Consider the following 20,442-nt stretch of genomic DNA (forward strand, 5'->3'; position numbering starts at 1 on the left):
ATTACCTTTTTGGGAAACAAAAATTTTAAAATGTTATATAACGATATTTTATTATAAATAAATTTTTTAAAAATTTTTAATCATATTTGGTTTGTTAAATACCTAAAATGTATTAAATAAAAAGTTGTAATTATCAATTAATTTTTTTTAATGGGTAATATACATTGATGTTTTAATAACTATATTATATTTTTGGTTTTTTTTAATTTATTTGTCATATTATTTTGGAAATTTATGTTATTTTATGGGTTATTTTAAATTTTTATTTGTTTATTTCCCTTTTATTAATTGTTTTACATTGATATTATATTTTATTTTAATTTGGTGGAATTTTTGTTGGAGTTTTGATTTAAATTTCCCTTTGGCGTTTGTTTTTTTAATTGTTTTTTATGTTTGCATTTTTGTCTTTTGGTTTTGAATGTAATACTTTTTGTATTTGTTTTCCCTTTTTTGGTTATTTTTGTATATCCCTTTTTTTGGTTCATTATTTTTGGGTTTTTTTAAATATTTTCGGTGGTTGAAGCGTTTTGGTTGACTTGGTGGAATTTGTTCAGAATTTTTGCTCTATTTTATGTTGATTGTTTATGGAATCCGGACTTGATTTGGGCCCTTTTTTTTATCTTTGGTTTTGCTTTTGGTTGTTAAAATTCCTTAGCCATCATGGCCTTTTTTTCTATGTTCCATGGATGTTTCTGAATTGAATTTTTCATGTTATGTTTTTTATGTGTGGGTGTCATTCCATTTAACAGAGTCGATTTCATTATGAAATTTTGTCTTGTTGGTTTTTAAATTTGTCCCATGGGTCAACAATTTTTTAAAGTATAATACATACTTTAATTTGATTAACTGTTATGGGTTGTTTTTTGGGGAATTTTTGGTGTTGGGACAAAGGAATTTTCATAATTGGTTGTGTTATGTTTAATGGTAAAGGTCAATGATTTTTCACAAAGGTTGTTTAAGGCTATTCTTTTGCAGTAATAGGTCTTTTGGATTGAAGGATCAAAATGGTTTCCTGGGTTTTTATTATTTGGGGTTTGTTGGTATTATGAATTTTGAATTTTCCGATATTTAAGTTGGAATGTTAGGAAGAAATTTTTATGTTAGTGAAATTGGTATTTAATTGTGGAATGTGTACTTAAGTTTATTGGATTGCATTTATTAAGCTGTTGTTTTGGGGGGATGGTTTGGGTCAGAAACTGATTTATATATTTTTAACCCATTTTTTGGGGTTTTATGTAATTTTTGGGGGACAGTGTCAGATGGGGAAGAAATCATTAAGTCCCAATTTCTGTTGGGTTGGGGGGGATGGCAACAAAGGGTTACTTATTGGCTTTTTTAATGAAATTTGGTGAAACTCGGAAAAGTTCTAAAGATGGGTTTAAAATTTTTTCCGGAAATTAAGGGTTATGAGAATTTTTGGAATTGTTATTTTTAAAGGGACGGGTTTAGATTCCGTTAAAACTGAAAAAGGAAAGGGGGCCCAAAAATGGGAATTTAAAAGTTTGTTAGGACTAAAGAACATGACAGACATCAGGAGCGAAGGGGAATTCTAAGTTTTTAAACAGGGGAAAGGGGGGGGTGAAAAAATCGACTTTAGGCGGGATTCAGGTTCTGACAATGTTAACCAATGTTGGGTGCCCCCGCAAAAACATTTTTAAGATTGGTTTGTCCCCAAATTTTTTTAACTGCGTTTAATTGTAAAAAAAATTTTTTTTAATACAGTTTTAAGTCCGGGGTTTTTTATCACATACCCAAGAATTAAAGTTGGTTTCCAACATTTGGGGGCCACTTTCCAAATTAATATCTAGGACAAACCAATTCAAAGGAGTTTTTTGAATTAGATCAATGATATTTGTAAGTGGGAAATTTTTAAGGATTTCAGAGGAAAATTTTTTCCCAATCAACTATTAAAACCCCGGTTTAAAGAATTTAGTGTTAAAAAATAAAAAGTTTTTCTCAAATGCCGCACCTTAAGGAGCCCAAGTTTTTACCCAAAAACACTCTTATCCTCCGGGGATATGGTCCCAAAACCCTTGGAATATTTTAACATCATATTGAGCCCGTTATGGTGATAAAAGGATTTTTTGGGTTTAAACACAATTGATTAAATTCAAGGGACTTAGGAATTCTTGGTTTCCCTTCAGGGTGAGGCAAATTTTGGTCAAAATCTATCTATTCCAATTTAAACCTCTATTTGTTTACACCTTTGTAAAATCCAACCCTTTGCTTTTTAAACTTCTTCTTGCCCAAAATTAACCTATTTGCATAGATGAATTCCTTGCCAAAAAAATTTTTTAGGTTTGGTGGAACGAGCTTGATTGATTTGGGTTTGCGATGGGTTGTAGGTGGGCTTTGAAAAATTTTTTTTTATATGACATGTTTTGAATTTTTTGGAAACCCTTACACTACTGGAATTCCTTTAAAAAAATTTGCCCCCATTAACATCAAATATCGTCAAAATTATTTCTTAGACTGGGGTTTTGTTATTATTTGATAAGGGATTCATAGGGTTCTCCCTGGACAATACAGAGATAATTATTAAATATCTTTTTTTCCCCTCCCTGAAAATTCATTGGAAAAATGTAACAAAAATTTGGCTATGATTTTTACTCCATTGTTTTTTACAGAGGGGGAACCATATTTAAATTATATTTGGGCATTATAAACATTGGCAAATAATGATGTTGGAATGTTACATTGAAAATTATACATTGAACTGATTTTTTTTTCCAGTTTAAAACGGTGATTTTTTGCCCTATTATTAGTTTATGATAGTAATAAGTTTGTTTTACACCACATTCGGCTCACAAATTAATTTTATATATCAAATTTAATTTATTTTGTCCCGTAAATTAAAATTTGGCAGAGTGCCTTTGAAGGAAATACTGGATCATTCACCTGGGGTTTCCTTTGAAGCATTGTTACATATATTAATTATCAAAATATGTTGTTATTTAACCCTTCTTTATTTTTTTATTATATTTATTTTTGTTAATTAAGGAAAGATTTTGAATTTAATTATTCATGAGATGTTTAAAAAGAAAGTATTTAATGAAAAATTTGGGGTTTTTAGTGTTTTTTAATTTTTTTAACATTGCCCTTTTGGGGAATGTTTTTACTCTTTTTGGTTTTCCTTGGGTGAGTTGAATGGGAGTGTGTTCTGTGTGTTTTCCTCTTTGTTTGGCCTGGCTGGCCCGGTGCTCCTCTCTTTGGTCTGGCTTCTCCTTGAAACATTGGGTTTTTCACTTGGTTTTCCCCGGTGGTGTTTTTCCCTTTTGTTTGGAATTTTTCTTTTTTGGTTTTGGGTTTCCCCAAAAGTCTTTGTTTAATTGTCATTGGGTAAATTGTTTGGTGGTTTATTCATTATTGCATTGATTTCTATAATTTTTGGGGGCCTTTGGGTTTTCAAAGCTTTTTGTTTACGATTGTTTATGGGACTATAGTTTGGGCTGGAATTTTAAAAGGAATGTTTTTAAATTTTGGAACCTTTTTTTAAAGGGTTTTTTTTACCCAATTTGTTTGGGTTTTTTTTGGAGGAAAATTCAATGTCGGAAGTTTGGGACAGGTTCCTCTGGGTTTTTAGATTAACTTGTTGATGGGTCTTTTTTTTGAGGCAATTAAATTTTCAGGGTTTTTTCAGATTGGGACATTTTATGGTTTTGGGGTTATACGTAATTTTTAAAGTAAATGTGGCATTATGTTTGTTACATTTTAATAATTATGGATTTTTCCTTTTTATTGCAATTGTGTATGGAATTATATTGGGTGTTTACCTTTTTTCCTGGAACAGTATGTTTTTTTTGGTTTAATTTAAGAGGGGGTTTAATCTTTGGGTTTTGGGGCAATTGAAAATTTATCCTTTTTTTGTCATAAGGGGTCAATTTTTTTAAGGGTTTTTCAAAGGGGTTCTTGGAAAATTTTGGGTCTTTTGGTGGAACCAATTCAATTGTTGTTTGATAAGGGTTTTTTTTTTGTAATTATAAATTTTTTGCTTAAATTTATTTTTTTGGGGTGTGATTATAATCGGATGTCATTGGGTTAAAAAGGGTTTTGGAAAATTTTTTTTTATATGTCTAAAACCCCGATTTTTTGTAATTGGGTTTTTATTATAAGTGATCTTATTTTGGGGTTTGGGGTATATAATATTTTGTTTTTGGGGGGTTATTTCAAGAACGGGCTTTTTATATTTATTAAAATTTTTATTTTTGTTATAAAAATTTTTTTTTAATTGGTTGGGTTATTATTTATATTTTGTGGGGTTTTATTTCAAAGGGGGTTTGGAAATTTATTTTTTTTATAAAAAAATTTTTTAAATAAAATTTGGGTTTTGGGAAAATTTTGGGACAATTGTTTGAGGTTATATATAACATCCTTAAGGGGATATGTTTTTAAATAAAAGTTTTATATTTGGGTTTTTTTAAATTTTTTTGGGGACCCCCTTTTTTTAGACATTTTATTTTGGGAACATTATATTATTTTGGTAGGGTTTTTTAAAAGTGTATTTTTTGTGTTATTGATTACAAATTTGGTTAGCCCCTTTTTTATACTTTATTTTTAACCATTGTATTTTGGTAGGAATTTTTATGGAGTCATTTATTTGGGCTCTTTTGAGATTTTTCCCTTTTTTTAAAAATTTTTTGGATATTTTTTATTCTAATTGTTATTGGTATGGGAATCTTTATATTTTTTTTTTTTAAAAATTTTTTCCTAAATTTTAAAATTTAATTTTTTTGGATATTAACATTTTTAAAATTTAAATTTTTTATCTCAGGTAGGGGAAAATCCATTTTTAAATTGTTCAAATTTTTGGCTAGTAATTAATTTTTCATTGTATGCGTTCCCCCAATTTTTTTTTTCTTAATTGGGTATTCCTTATTTGAACAATAAAATTTTTTAATATGGATTGGCATATATTATCATTGTTCCGATTGAATTTTGCCTTTTTGGCCCTTTGGAACCCGGAAAACCCAATTAAAAACCCTAATTTTTTAAAAGGGGGTTTGATTTATTTAGGTTGGTTGGGTAGGGTAAAGCCAAAATTTTTGGGTTTAAGGAAGCCTATTTATAAACAACCCAAGGTGGGGTTGTTTGGCCTCTTTTTGGGGAAAAGGGCAGAGGCTAAGAAATGGATCCCCAAGGGGGTTTAAGGTATTTTAAAGATTTTAAGGGTTTTTAAAAACTGTGAATTTTTCAAGGAATCAAGATTAAGGATGGAATGCCAAAAAAAAAGGAAAAAATTTAAAATTTTATTGGTTGATTTAAGGAACCCTTTATAATTTTTTAAGGAAGTTTAAAAAATTTTAGGATATTCAATTTTAAGGAAGTAATTTCAGTTCAAAAATGTTTTCCCGGGAAAGACCAATGGTAAATGGGGAAACCCAAAAAAAATTTTCAATTTTAAAATTATGAAGGTTCACCATTTCCCAGGGTTCCAAAAATGAAAAGGAGGGACCAATGGTAAATTTAAAAAGAAAAACCAATTTAATTTTTAAAAAATTTGGGGTTCCCAGGGAAAGCATAGAGGGATACAAAACGACCAGGGGAGTTCAGGATTCTGAAAAAATTTAACTTTTACTTCTTAAATTTTTTGGGAAACCCGAAAGGAACAATTGGGGTTTAAAAAAAAGATTGGGTTGTTCCCCAAATTTTTTTGAACAATTTTTCAACCTTGATTTTTAATTTTGTGGAAGTTTAAAAAAATTTTTTCAATAGAGTATGGGGTTTCCAAAAATTTTCTGATTTTTTTTTTAAAACAATTCAGTTAATGAATAAATTGGAAATTTTAAAATTTTTAGGGAAAACCCCAATTTTAAAATTAAAAAAGCTCAGGGTTTTAATTTTAAAAAAACTTTTTTTAATTTAAAAAACTAAAATTTTTTCCCCAAGGGGGTTTGGGGTTTTTCCCAAATAATATTTTTATGCCCGGAAATTTTAAAAATTTGAGGAATTTTTAAATAGAATAATCCAAAACCCCATTTAGGGGAAAAAGGGGGGGTTTCCAAAAGCAGTACAAGGGAAAGGATTATTACAAATTTCCGTCCCCAAGTAAAAACCAAAAAGGAGATTTTTACCCGTTTAAAAATTACAATTCTATTTTCCCCGGAGACCAAGGGTATTATCCCTTTCAAAACCTTTCCGGGTTTTTTTAAAATATCAAGCCATTTCCCTTTCCCCAAAAAAAGTATAAGGCCCCGGGGGCCTTAAAATTTTGGGGTCCAAAAGGGTCCAAGGAAAAATGTTTTCTTTAATTTAAACCCTTTCTTAAATTTAGGGCCACAGGCAAAATTTTCTTAAAATTGGTTATACCAATTGGGTTTAAAGGGAATGGTATTTTGCTGACCCTTTTAAAAAAATTTTTTCTTCCAGGGTGATTGATTGGCAATTGATTTTAACCCCCCGGTTTCCTTACTGGTTTTTGGTCCCGGAGGTGTAAAAATGTTTTCACATTTACTTAGAGGAAGGTATTTTTGGCTTTTTGGGTTTTTTTGTGCCTTTTTGGCTATTTTAGGAATTTTGGAAAATTTGAAAAACAAATTTTTTGGGGATTGAATTTTTAAACCTTAATTTAATTTATTTTGGATGGGATGGAAAGGGACTATAGATAAAAACATGGAATATCACAATTTTTTTTATTCTTTTATAACAAACCCCCAAATCCATTACTTTATCACTATTTAAAAATAATCAACCCTAAAATCATAAGGGGTATCCAAATTTAAATCTATTTCTTATAGAGGACTGAACAATCCATCCATTGGACAATCGCATTAGATTAATCTTTTAAAATCAGAAAATGACAAAAGGGGTTTTTAAAATTTGATTTTTAAATTTGGGAAAATATCCAATTTTCCCGGTTTTGGAAAAAACAATTGGGTAACTTTTTAAAAATTCACATGGGGCTGACAAAAGTTCTATTTTTACAAGGGAAAAATTCCCTTTTCCCATTTTAAAACAGGAATGATCTTAAGACAACTTTCCCTTTTGGTGATGAATGTTTATTTTTCGGGGCAAAACTTCCGTTTTATTAAAAAAACTAAAGGGAATTTAGTGCAATCATAAGAAATTTTTTTTTTGGAATTTTTACTGCTGGGGATTTATTTGCCATTGTCATGTCAAGTTTTATTTAAAACCCCAAGGTTCCTCCAACTAGAATTTTAAACATTATGCCCTTGGTTCCCAAAAATTGAATTTTTTTTACCAAATCTGTCAAGCTTTTTTTGGTAAATTAATTTTCCATTTATAAATTTAGGGGAAAATCCAAAGGGCTTTTGGGAAAATTAAGATGAAAAAAATACTGTCAACACCTGGGGTCTTTTTATTTTTTGCCATTTGTAAAGTACAACAAATAAAACGGTTAATTTTTAAATTATTAAAAAAATCTGGGCTTTAATGTCTTTTTTATTTGAAATGTAATTTTGAATGTTTTCATTTAAATTCCTATTATTTGTTAGGTTTATTTAACATCTTTTTATTTTGTTAATTTAAATTTAAATTTTTTTTTAAATTGATTAATTTTTTCATGTTTATTTAAGGAAATTTTTATTAATTATTAGGTTTATCTTGAAGAAGTTTTAAAAACTATTTTTAATTAAAGGAATTTGGTTTTAATATTTTATCATTAAAAATTTGGGAAATGTTTGGTTTTTTCCTGTTTCCCCCTTTGGAAGTTACCGTTTTTTTTGGGTTAAAAAGGGGGGGGCTTGGGTAAATTAAAGCCTTGAACCGGCTTTTTGTGCCGGTTGGCCCGAAGTTAACGAGTTGTTGAAAAATTGGGGAAAAAAGGGAAAATGGGTTAAGGGTTTTGGGTTTAAAAAAAGAGCTTTTTTTGCCTTTTTATGATAAATTTCCAAGACTGTTTGTTTAAATCAACCCCCAAAATTAGGGAGGAAAATAATTCTATGCATTTTTCCGGGGATGGTTAAAATTCATTTCTGCCCTTCTTTTTCAAACTACCGGAGGAGGGAACACTTTCTCAATTGTTAAGAACTGGTTTCACTTTCCTGGCATTACTGGAATTCTTGTCAGAACTAGCCAGGGGTGGCTATGATGGTTGGGGGAACAGCCATCTCGGACTCAAATGACTTGTCTTTGTTGATCCCTTGAGTCTGCTCTCATTGTTGTCAGGAGTCTTAGAGGTTATTAAGGCCATTAGGAAACCTTCCAGTTACTGGCTCTTGCCACCAGGTGGAAACAGTTATTGATTTAGGGTACTACCATGCAGCTGGTCCTGCACACACCTTTCACATAGCTTATGGCCTTAGTTGACATGTGTTCCTTGGCTATTGAATAACTGATGTTAAGTTGTCTATCTCGCCTTCATTCTTGCTGGATGGGTTCGGAGCCGACCTCGGCTCCGACTCGGCCACTCTAAAAGCTCGAGAGTTGGTTCCACCGGCTCGAGGCTCCCCTTATATCCCACAATGCTAGGCGTGAGTTACCTCAGATCTCGTTTGCCGCTACAGCGATCGAGGTGTTGTTTTTCTACCGGCTCAGGTCAGTTGTTTAATCAGTCTATTTAAACTAGTTTAAATCCCCTTTCTTAACTTAATTTTTCATATTTCCCTTAGTTTAGTGTATTTCATCCCTTTCTTCCATTATTCCCATCTTTTTCCTTCAAGAACTTATAAGTTCTTCCCTTAGGCCTTCGGGCCCTGCTATCCCTAAGTGGAGTGTTTGTGTTTTGTTAGGGATATTTTTTATACCTAAGCTAACTAACTAATTTTTAATTAGTATAATCTAGTTAACTTTCTTCATAGTGTAATCAGTGTGTGTGTGTTCTGTGTGGTGGTTACACTTTCGGTCCTTGATAATGTCCAAGGATTCAAAGGTCTCAGGCTTCAAGAAGTGTGACTCGTGCTGTCAGAAAATGTCTCTGACAGACGGTCACACTTCTTGTGTTTACTGCCTGGGACCTTTACACCTGCAGGACTCTTGTGCTGTATGCCATGGCTTCAGCCCCAGAGTCCTGCAGGAAAGAAAAAATAAACTTATTTTGAGAGGTTTACTTAAGCCTGAGGGTTCCCTTACTGTTACTTCGGGCAAACCCTCTAAGGCTTCTAGGTCCTCGGCTCCAGTTACTGAGTCGAGGCCTAAGGCTTCGAAACCTCCGATGAGTCTCAGACTGCAGCTTCTGTGGTTTCCTCGGCTCCGGCTGGAGCCGAGGTATTGGAAATTCCTGTGTCGGCTCCGACTAGGCCTTCGGAGCCGACATCTAGAAAGAGGTCCAGGTCACCGTCCCTTGGCTCCGTTCATTCGGCTCCAGCATCTCCCTTGCTGTCTGAACGGAGCCATAGATCTCACTCCTCTAGGTCATCGAGGCTTTCGGACCATGACCTTCAGAGGGTAGTGAGTCGACTTCTTAGGTCCGAGGCACTGGCCCAAATGCTTCAGAGCCCGACTCATCAGTCGATGCCTGAACCTGTTCCTCATTATGTTCCTCCTCCGACTCCTTTGAGCTCGGAGCCAGGGCGTTTCGGAACCGAGACTGTGGTAGCGTCGGAGCCGATACAAATGTCTTCGGCTCCGCTGCGGCTCCGATTTCTTCCTTAGAAGAATCTCGGCGCCGGACTTCCCTCGTCGGCTCCGAGGGGGTGAGTGGCATCGGACCCTTGTCCGACCCCCTTCCCTCGTCGGCTCCGAGGGGGTGAGTGGCATCGGACCCTTGTCCGACCCCGCTCTCCCTCTCGGTGCTTCGGCGCTGGTGAGTTCGGCTCCGACATCGACCTCGGAGCCATCACTGTCAGTGCCGAGGGAGGTTTTCAGCTTCTCGGAGCGGGGACCTCTGGCTCTGCCTGACAGGGGTGCATTCGAGGTCATGCGGAGTGTGTTGGAACCTGGTTCAACTCCACAGTCGGCTCCGTCCGCCCCTCCCTCTTCGGTGCCTCAGGTCAAGTCTACTCACTCCCTCATCCCAGACCGCAGAGAGCCAGCTCCTCAGGAATCCCCTGTGGGGATCTCATCCTCTTCCGAGGCCTCTCCTGAATTGTCAGAAGAGCCCCCTCGGAAGAGAAAGTGTAAGAGGAAACACATAGACTCACCTGAGTCCGTCACCTCTGACACAGATTTAGAGGATTCCGAGGGTTCCCCGTTCCCCTTCTGAAGATGTCTCCTTTGCAGACATTCTAGAAATCCTCAAACAGAGGGAAATTGGCCAGCCCTCAGCCCTTCGGAGGATGAATCTGTGTATCTTGAGGCGTTTGGCTCTCGCCCTTCCACCTCCTGGGTGTCTCCCCCCTTTGACCCCCTCATGCAGGTGGTAGCAAAAAAGGCATGGACGGCTCCTGATTCAGTGGACCCCACTCCCAGGAGACCCTCAAAATTTATCACGGCACCAGCAGATAAACAATTTCTGACCAAGGAGTTTCTGTGGATGCTATGGTGGTTGCTGCTGCCACTAAGAAGGAACTAGCTGATCCTTCAGTGCCTGTCCATCCACCTAACAAGGAATCTAGGTCTATGGACAGGTACGGAAGCGGATGTTCTCGCCAGCTTACCTTTGCAATGCGTTCGCTGAACTACCTATGCCATTTTACTCGCCTTCAAAGGACTTGATCAAAGAAGCGGTGACATGTTGAAGGATCCTACAGCTGCGGGTTTTCAGGACAAGATGAACACTCAGCTGGCTACCCTGAACTCCATAGCTAACTCCTCCATGCGCCTCCTTCAGAGTCGGCTGATGGAGCTAGCAGGGCCGCAGGGACAGGTGTGGCCTTACGCAGGCATGCCTGGATGTGGCTATGCAACTTTGCGGACCCCTTTAAAACGTCGTTCACTAATTCCACGTTTGATGGATCATCTCTTTTTGGTCCTCAAGTGAAAGAAACCTTGACTAGGTGCGAGACGGATGGCAAGACTCTTTCTGCCGTCGGAGTCCGTTTTTCTACTCCTTCTAGGCCTTACCCCAAAGGCCAGAAAAGTGGGAAAATGTGGTTCCGCAAACAATCTCAAGGGACTTCGCCTGACGCACAGAGTCGGTTCCCCGCCAGAGGCAGAGGGGGGAACAACAATGGTAGACGTCGCCCTAGAGGCAGGGGGGGTCCGCAGAACCAGGCCAATCGAGAAACTTTCTCCGATAAGCCCTTTCAGCATCCCTGAGGTGTTGCCCGACTGTCCACCTTCGGAGGCAGTCGGGGGAAGATTATCACTGTACCCAGAAGCCTGGCTATCCCTAACTCAAGACAAGTGGGTACAGTCCATCATTTCCGAAGGCTATTCCATTCCCTTCGTTCGCATTCCAAACCAGTCAAAAAAATCCCTTCCAGATGTTCCACCCACTCAAAGGGATCTTGCAGCTTTGGAAATTTCAAAGCTACTTACAAAAAGAGCAATTCAGCCAGTTCCAGCAGACCAGCAAGGATCCGGAATCTACTCCAGGTTCTTTTTAGTTCCAAAGAAAACGGGACTGGAGACCAATTTTGGATCTCAGTATCTTGAACAAGTCTGTCAAGAAAACAAGATTTCGGATGGTCACACTACAGTCCATCCTTCCCCTATTGGGAAGAAAAAACTGGATGTGCTCTATAGACCTTCAGGATGCGTACTATCATATAAAAATGAACAGACGCTCCAGAAGATTCCTCCGCTTCAGGCTGGGAACCAGTCATTTTCAATTCAGAGCCCTGCCCTTTGGACTCACCACTGCCCCCCCGGGTGTTTACCAAATGCATGGCAGTGGTAGCTTCTCACCTGAGACGTCAAGGATTCCAGGTGTTTCCATATTTGGACGACTGGCTCCTCACAGCTCCCACCAAGCATCTTCTTCTAATGGCCAGAGACTACACCTTTCGCATTTGTCAAAACTTAGGCATCTCAATAAATTGCGAAAAGTCTGTTTTGTCGCCTTGTCGTGCTATTACCTTCATAGGCGCAAATCTAGACACAGTCAACATGTCTGCGAGACCAACAGATCAGAGAATAACAGACATACGCAAACTGGTCTTGCTTCTCTTCAGCAGCAACAGAGTCAAAGCCAGGTTAGTTCTGAAAGTATTAGGGATTATGGCGGCTGCCATACCTCTGCTTCCATTAGCCAGATTCCACATGAGAATCCTTCAATGGATGCTCTTCACACAATGGTCATACCAACAACTTCCGATGTCTCACACCATTATGATTACGCAAACATGCAAGAATCATCTTCGGTGGTGGATGTCTTCCCCTCAGCTCCTCTTGGGAAGACCCTTTGTTCCTTCCTCCGGTTGCTACTCTGACAACGGACGCCTCCCTGATTGGGTGGGGGGGGGGGCATTATCAGGGCAGAACTGTCCAGGGCATATGGCGACCAGACGAATGCCACTTGCACATAAATGTTCTAGAGATGAGAGCAGTGCTTTTAGCGTTGCAAGCCCTTCAAGACTCTCTTCCATTGGGAACGATAGCAATCCAGACGGACAATATGTCTGTAGTGTGGTATATCAACAAACAAGGCAGAACCAGATCCTATCCCCTATGTCGAGAAGCACTCAGACTGTGGCAATGGGCGATTTCTTCTCAGCGTTTTCTGATAGCAACGCACATCCCCGGGAAGTCCAATCAAATCGCGGACAAGTTGAGCAGAGCTATCCTCATGCCTCACGAGTGGTCTCTGAAAGATTCTATTGCGAAAAAAATTTTTCTCAAGTGGGGCCAGCCTTGCTGCGACCTTTTTGCTACACCCCAAAACAGCAAGTGCAGAGATTATTTCACCCTATTCCCGTTACCAGGCCAGTCCAGCAGAGACGCTCTAGTCCAAGTTTGGCCCCGGGGACTTCTGTATGCATTTCCTCCCTTCCCACTAATTTCTCAAGTGATACAGAAAGCTATCGCTCAGAAGGCCTCTCTGATCCTCATTGCTCCTTACTGGCCTCGACAGGTTTGGTTCCCCTTTCTACATCAATTTCTGTTGGAGAAACCTTGGCATCTGGACCTAGTTCCAGATCTTTTGATCCATCAATCGGGTCAGTTGCATCGCTCCCTCCCCTCTCTGAACCTCACTGCTTGGTTCCTCCAGTTCCTACCCTAGCCAGGTTTCCTCAAATATCTCAAACTGTTCGAGATATTTTAATAGCTTCACACAAATCTTCCACTCGAAAAATTTATCTTAGTAAGTGGAAACGTTTTGCCTATTGGGCTCAAGGAAGGGACTTAGATCCTTTCACTGCTCCCATCCATATGGTTCTTGATTTTCTAGCTGAACTCTTTCATGCAGGTTCATCTCCTTCTACTCTCAAAGTTCAATTGGCAGCTATATCTAACTTTCATGTGGGCATTTCAGAGTCTGCCATTATGTCCCACAAGCTTTGCAAAGCATTTTTGAAGGGAGTTTTTCTGCTCAGACCTCCTATAAGAAATCCTCTTCCTCCTTGGGACCTTAATTTAGTTCTCAGTTTTTTGATTCTCCCCCCTTTCGAACCTGCAGCTACCTGTTCATTAAAATTGCTATCATGGAAAACTCTCTTTCTCATAGCTATTACTTCAGCTAGAAGAGTTTCAGAACTTCATGCACTCAGCTGTCGACCTCCTTATCTGTTGTTCCATAAAGACAGGGTATCCTTACGAACCAACCCATCCTTTTTACCTAAAGTGACCTCTGCGTCTAGCCTAAATCAAAGCATTGACCTCCCTGTGTTTTTTCCAGGGTATTCTAATAGGTCTGAACAAAAATTGCATTGGCTAGATGTTCATCGTCAGTTAAGGTACTATTTGGATAGGACCAAACAATTCAGAAAAACTGACCAGCTGTTTGTCTCTTATGCAGAAGGCAGAAAGGGACTTTCTGTTTCCAAGGTATCACTATCTAGATGGCTAACATCTCTGATTTCCATTGTTTATGAAATTAGACACCAGAAGCTGCCTAATAAACCTAAGGCCCATTCCACCAGAGCTTTGGCTACTTCTATAGCTTTCCAAGACAGACTGCCTATTGACACCATTTGTGCAGCGGCTACTTGGGCTACTCCTCATACTTTCATTTCACATTATAAGTTGGATTTAGCTTCCAGACATAGAGCTAACTTTGGTACCACTGTTCTCAAGAGTCTGTTCCGTTAGGCCACCGGGACAAGGTGCTAGGGCGGTCCCATCCAGCAAGAATGAAGGCGAGATAGACAACTTAACATATAGAAGTTATGTTCTTACCATAACGTTCCATGTTAGTTGTCTTCTTCTCGCTTCTTCTTGCGCCCCACCCTCCTTCCCCTGGCCTGGACAGACCTAGAGGAGTTTGATTGTGACCTCTCTTTCTACCACCTCTTTACTATAGGTATATGCTCTGCTGTGCATATTTTCCTGGATCAGGCTGTAGGTCACCCTTCTCTTCTCCCTTGTTTATAGAGGTGGACTTTGTTTCCAGTTATTCTGGTACTATTATTAGCTGGGCCTAGCTCACAAATGAGATCTGAGGTAACTCACGCCTAGCATTGTGGGATATAAGGGGAGCCTCGAGCCGGTGGAACCAACTCTCGAGCTTTTAGAGTGGCCGAGTCGGAACCGAGGTCGGCTCCGAACCCATCCAGCAAGAAGAAGGCGAGAAGAAGACAACTAACATGGAACGTTATGGTAAGAACATAACTTGTATTTTCCTTGCATTATAATCTTATGGAGAGCATGACTATTTAGAAGTACATGCTAGGCAAATCAGTCTGCAGGCTATTATATGCCTGGCCAATAGCCAGAATGTGACCATAGGTGAGAACCAAACTTTGTATCTCTGAGGTAAACACCTTAACCATTATGCTGACTCCAACCCTTAAATATAGACTATTAGTCTGGCAACTGTTACAAGCCTACCCAGTAATCAGAGGTCAGAATCAAACCATGTATCTTGTATCTGTGAGGTGAAGACTTTAACCATTATGCTAGCTGTCCCAACCATTAGCAGTTTATGACTGTTTTCAAAGGAGTACTGCATCTGTATCCTCCTTTTTAAGAACCATTCTTTTCCATGAGACCTGAACTTTGTAGGCTTGGCTTTGTACAGCCTCCATTTGAGTCTGTTTGCTTGCTGGCATTGAACTTCTTACCTTGAAACAACACAATTTCCTGGCAGCCTTCACCTCTGCAAATAAGATTTCAAATGTTCAGGCCATCGAGTAGGGGAAACCATATCAGGTCTTTACACAAGGCTCAATTGTTCCTTAAGACTAACCCACATTTCTTTCCAAAAGTGGTTTCATAGTTGTCTGTTAGCCAGTCCATTTATTTCTCTGATATCTTTGTAGGCAAACCATGCTAGATCTGTGCCACCATCACAGGTGCTGCCTGAGATAAGTTCATAAGTTTAGGAAGATGGAGCAGTTTGTTTTTTTGTCTATAGCAGAATGGACTGTGGTTGCCAAAAGACACAGTCCAAGAAGATTTGTTACCTGCATTATTCATTGCTGTCAGTTAGTTAACTACCTACTTACTAATGCATCGGGTATCATTCATTGCACCGGGGGGGAGGGGCTGCCTCTAGTTCATTCTTCAGTATTACTGCTGTTTCACAAATTTGTGCTGGGAAAACTTAGTATTTAGTGAATGCCTTCACAAAGCATTATTGTCTGGACTGCAGCTGTAGGAGCCTTTTCTTAGGTTAAGTAGTACTGAAGGTCTTCGCCATCTGAGCTCTGTTATTTTGCGGCTTTGGCTTCTTTTTCTCCTTGATGGATTATTGACTGGGATTCAACTCGATTCCTGGATCTTTCAAGGATGATCATTTGTTTTAGATACATCTGCATTCTTGCTATGTCTGTTGATCTGTAATATGACCATGTTTAGGTTAGTTATATATTCCTTTCTCCCCATTTGGTTGAGTATTTATCCATCCAGCCTCAAATTTTAGTTCCCTAAATGCCATGAAAGTGCACATTTGTGTATTGGTTGTTAATAGTGAGATGTCAAATATTCTTAGTCATTTCTTGGTTTGTAGAAGGGCGTTCATTAGTGACTAGGGAGATAATTGATGGGCTTTGGGTGAGGTAACTGTACTTGTATACTTTCCATTTTTATTTTGGTGTATGTCAGAACAGGTACATAGTCATACCAAGACATTATCTATGTCAACTTTTTTTTTTTTTTGCCAAAGGTGGAGACAGTTCAATTAAGCATTGTCCCCATTAAAGAAACTGTTCTCGTAAATCAGCTGCCATAGTAAGAACACATTTATTTTGTTTGCCTTGCTGCTACCACCAGCACTACTATTTAACTTTCCAAAGTGAAATTATCCACACTTGACTCTCTCCAAAACCAACATCATTATGTGTGTGTGTCTGTCAGCAGTAGTCATCTAGAGATTAAAGACACACTTGTTGTTAGACCTATATTGAAATATCAAAAAATGTAAGTGCTAGAATGGATTTTTTGTAGTAAAAATAGTTCAGGCATTACAACTAACAAATGGATTTCTGTATTTCAGACCAGAAACATGTTTGCAACTGTGTGCTGCAAGCTAGATGCTCATAGTACTGCTTTGTTATAGTTTGATCTTGTTCTGTTCTCTTCTCTGCTCCATAACGGGTGCAGCCTTGTTTGTGTAACTCCATGGATAAAGTTATGAGAAAGTGCAGAGTATTAGAAGGAATTTTCTGAAATGCTGCTACTTGTACAAAAAGGCTGTAGCTGTTTGACATACAAGCAGTCATGTCTGTCCTGGTAATCTGTTCTGATGGAGGTCTACTAATGACAGACAGTGAAAAAGGAACCTCTTAACACCTGTTATCCTTTCCACTCATCTCTAACAGCTTAACTGTTACTCTTGGTGCCTGCACCTTCACTGCCAGAAGGAACGGGCATGATGACAGAAGACGTCCCTGACTTCATTCCTCTGTTTAATTAAATTGTCCTAAGTGTTCGTCTATTTGCTGCTATTCTTAGAATGAGCCTGTCATATGGTGATGTAACCCTTCTACACAAAACTGTTATTTGTTATCAAAGCACTTTAAAACATTAGATCCTTTTCTATAATACTGAATGTTTTTTTTTATTTTAACCGTTTGTACTCCATTTCTGTGGCCCTCCTCCTGATTGTCACTGGCCCATGTTACTGTAAACAATCCTCTCCTGCATTATTGCTTACATCTCCCCCATATTCTTATCCAGACTTCTTGCATTGCAGAGTAAGTCTACCCAGCCATGGTTTGAGTCATCCTTTTTTGTACTTCTGCTGTGTACTGTACCTCTATTTTTTGTCTATTAGCTAAACACATACACCCCCCCCTTTGCTTCTGTCACTCTCCCTCCCTGCTTCCATGTTGTGTTTAGTGTATGGTCATTCAGCTGCACCTTTCCAACCCAGCACTAAACACTGCTGCCCCAACTGGGCTAAGACAGGGCCTGTCCCTTTGCACAGAGCTGGACTTTTTGATATGTTTCCTTTACCATCCTACTACTAGTCACAAACATTTTCACTTGCTCAGTACAAGTTTATACATTGTTGTTCGATGCTGTCTCCTGCATTTATTTGTACTATTGCCTGCATTTGCTGTTTTATTCTTTTATTAGTGTTTTTTGGAGAAACTGTGTCCAATCGTACCAGTATGTCAGGATCCTAGTTCTGGGTACCATCTGTTGGAGATTTCGTTGGCAATGCAGACTGAATTCATTGTTGTCCACATTTTAGTGCTGCATTGTTTTTAATTTTTAGGACTCTGCAGTGCAGTTTTGTTGCCTTGGCCTGTTGTCTCCCTCTGCTGATTGTGTGATGAGTTATTTTCTCTCTTGGGCTAAAGCAGTTCATATTGAGAATGCTCATGACAGTTGGACCTTGTGTTTTCACTAGTTGCCTTCTGTTAAGGAAATGTTAAATAAGTGCACAAGGGTAGAAATAAGGGGTCTTGGAAGTGTGCAGGAAGATCTGCAGCTACAAATGGACTAAAAATTCCTCATTTCTTTTTTTTTTTTTTTATCTGTGAGTTAAAATTATTTGTTTAATCTATAAATTTAAATGAGTGCTCAACAGAATGAATAGATTATTATTTAATTGGTTATTCATCATGTATTTGACTGAAAAAAATGAAGGAAAAGAAAAAAAGAGTGTGTTAAGTATTTTCATAACTAGAAACCTAAGTTGACGCATATAGCTTACTACCCATAACCAACCATGTAGATGTGAACTTGTGTATGCTTTTCTGTCTGTAAGATAAGAAGCACTAGACATGTAAAATAGACTGCCCTCTAGTCTGTGAAAATTAGTAAGGTATTAAGGTTGGGGACACAAACTAGCACAGTCTCTTTTTATAAATGAGCAGATGTTTTCCATATGTCTAGTTTTGACTGAATTGCTTATCATTCAAGATCTGTGAGAACAGCAAAAGATACTGACTACATGTGGACTGCATTTATATTTCTTTAGAAAATTTTTCTTTTGTGAGTGCACATTCCTTGAAATAAATGATGATGCTATTTATTTTTTTCAACCAGAGCATATTCTTTCATGTCTAGTGTACCCAGAGGTAGAATTAAATTAATTTTGCTGGGTTACCCCACAGTTTGGGAGGACAAGTCTAGATGGGATAATGCCATTTATGAAATGTTAAAGGTGACGTCTACCATTGTAACGTGGAGAAGTATATATCGTACTGTTACTTAGTTACTTACATGCAGCGGCAGGGTATGTCAAAGAGCATATCAGAACTCATGGTAATCCCCCTAATACATTGGAAAAAGGACAGAAATGTTTTGGATATTTAAATTTTACTAGTGTTATCATTTTGCTCTTGATATATAAATACAAAAGTGATTTGCTTAATAAAGTATGTATAGTAGTAGGACTATAGTATTTCACTTTCTTTTTTAAGGAGTGAGAGCTGCTTTTGATCCCTGTTTTTTTTTTCTTTCCTAGATCAACATTCATACTCTGACAGTACAGAAATGGTAAAGATCATTGTACAGACAGTTCAGAGCCAGGACCGAGTTCTCAAGGAATTATTTGGACATCTCAGGTATGGAAGCCTAATTGAGTTTAACCATACTTTAATTGGAGGGCCATACAGTAGTGAATTTTGCTCCATGTGCTATTATAAAAGTAATACTGAGTTTTCCTTTTGTGGCCAGACTGTAATTCGATGTAGTATAATTCAAACCTAAGCTTTTCAACATTTCCAGAGTCAGAATCTCTTAATGTTATCATCTGATGACGTGTGCAAAGACTTTGTATATAGGTCTTACCATTGGCATACAGTCATGGCATCCAGCTATGGTTCCAGTGGGACATGTTCAACATTGAGACCCTCCACTGGAGGATCAGTCAGAAAAATGTGATTGAGCAGCAACCAGCTCTTCTGTGTCTTCTTGGAGTTAGGAAGTGGATACTTACTGCTGCAGGGCTGAACTGAGGCAAAGTCTTAGAGATTCTACAGCCTACAGGGCTTTCCAACCTTGTCAGCACTGCTACCCCCAAGGGATTGCATACATTTTGTGACACGTGCACAGATGTCAACACCGCAGCATTGCACTGCAATTAGCAGCTCCTTGGGAAGCTGCTAAGTAATATCATGCAGCTCGGTTGGCTGGCATTTGGGCCCTATTTCTCCAGAAGGATTACCCTTGGCAGGGTAGATGACATTATAGAACTTATTAGGTAGTGAGCTTACAGAAGACCAGATGTATCTGCTGAGCCTGGTGGAGGAGAAAAGAAAAACAAACTGGGAAAATAACTGCTGTGTGAGACAAACTCCTTCAGCTCCATTGCATTTTCTGTTGCTGGCAACCAAGTCCATTGACGTGCTATACCATATAGACTTGCATTTCATACATTCCTGCCATCCATATATAAGTGAATTCCTTATGGAAGTAATTATATTTTTATTGACAGTGAAAGCATTGTTGCTGTGCAAAGTAGATGTGACATCAAATGCCGATTATAGTATTCCCTGTCCTTTATTCATTAAACAAGGAAGCTATTGGTCTTTTTCAGAAAGGCATAGATGGAGTTCAGGTTCCATCTCAACCTTTTTTTTCCTTCATCCTTTTCATCTGCATTGTTTAAGGGTAGCCAGGTACAGCTGGAATATGTGAATGGAGTTCTTTATATAATCTTTGAAGTTTAGTGTAAGCTTGGCTTTTGCTTTCACCATGTAGCTCTCTTAAGCAACATTGTTTACATCAGGTTTTGTTGGGAAAGGTGAGAATGACTGTCTTTCACATTGTTGGTGTCATTGTTAACAAATGTGTGTGTGTGTGTATTATATATATATATATATATATATATATATATATATATATATATATATATATATATAGGAGACATCTTTGCTTCTCATTTTGTATAGCTGTATGTGAATTTTTATGCTTAGGTACAGAATTCACTGAAATGTTGAAGTTCATCATTAGATCATTGCAGTAGCCTAAGCTATATGAGCACTGTCTTGGTCAGGATAAAATGGCTGGCCAGCTTCCAAAGTTTTGGGCAACCATCCATGCCCCCAGACCAGTGATGGCATGAGCAGACGAGTGGAAATAAGCAGTCAGATGAGTGCAGTCATGAAA

The 20,442-nt window shown here is 38.1% G+C and overlaps 1 protein-coding gene across 3 annotated transcripts in view; it reads left to right on the plus strand.

The window, feature by feature from the left end:
• CHUK (component of inhibitor of nuclear factor kappa B kinase complex) overlaps window positions 1-20,442 on the plus strand; it is a 1,226,492-nt gene that overhangs the window by 947,451 nt on the left and 258,599 nt on the right. For all 3 annotated transcript variants that reach the window (XM_044056797.1, XM_044056796.1, XM_044056798.1), the window contains exon 18: window positions 18,797-18,896. In XM_044056797.1, the coding sequence (XP_043912732.1) occupies window positions 18,797-18,896 (100 nt within the window). The remainder of the gene's footprint in view (window positions 1-18,796; window positions 18,897-20,442) is intronic.

Source organism: Protopterus annectens, chromosome 14.part0, assembly GCF_019279795.1.
Source record: "Protopterus annectens isolate FY-2018-M chromosome 14.part0, PAN1.0, whole genome shotgun sequence".
Classification (NCBI taxonomy): Eukaryota; Metazoa; Chordata; order Ceratodontiformes; family Protopteridae; genus Protopterus; species Protopterus annectens.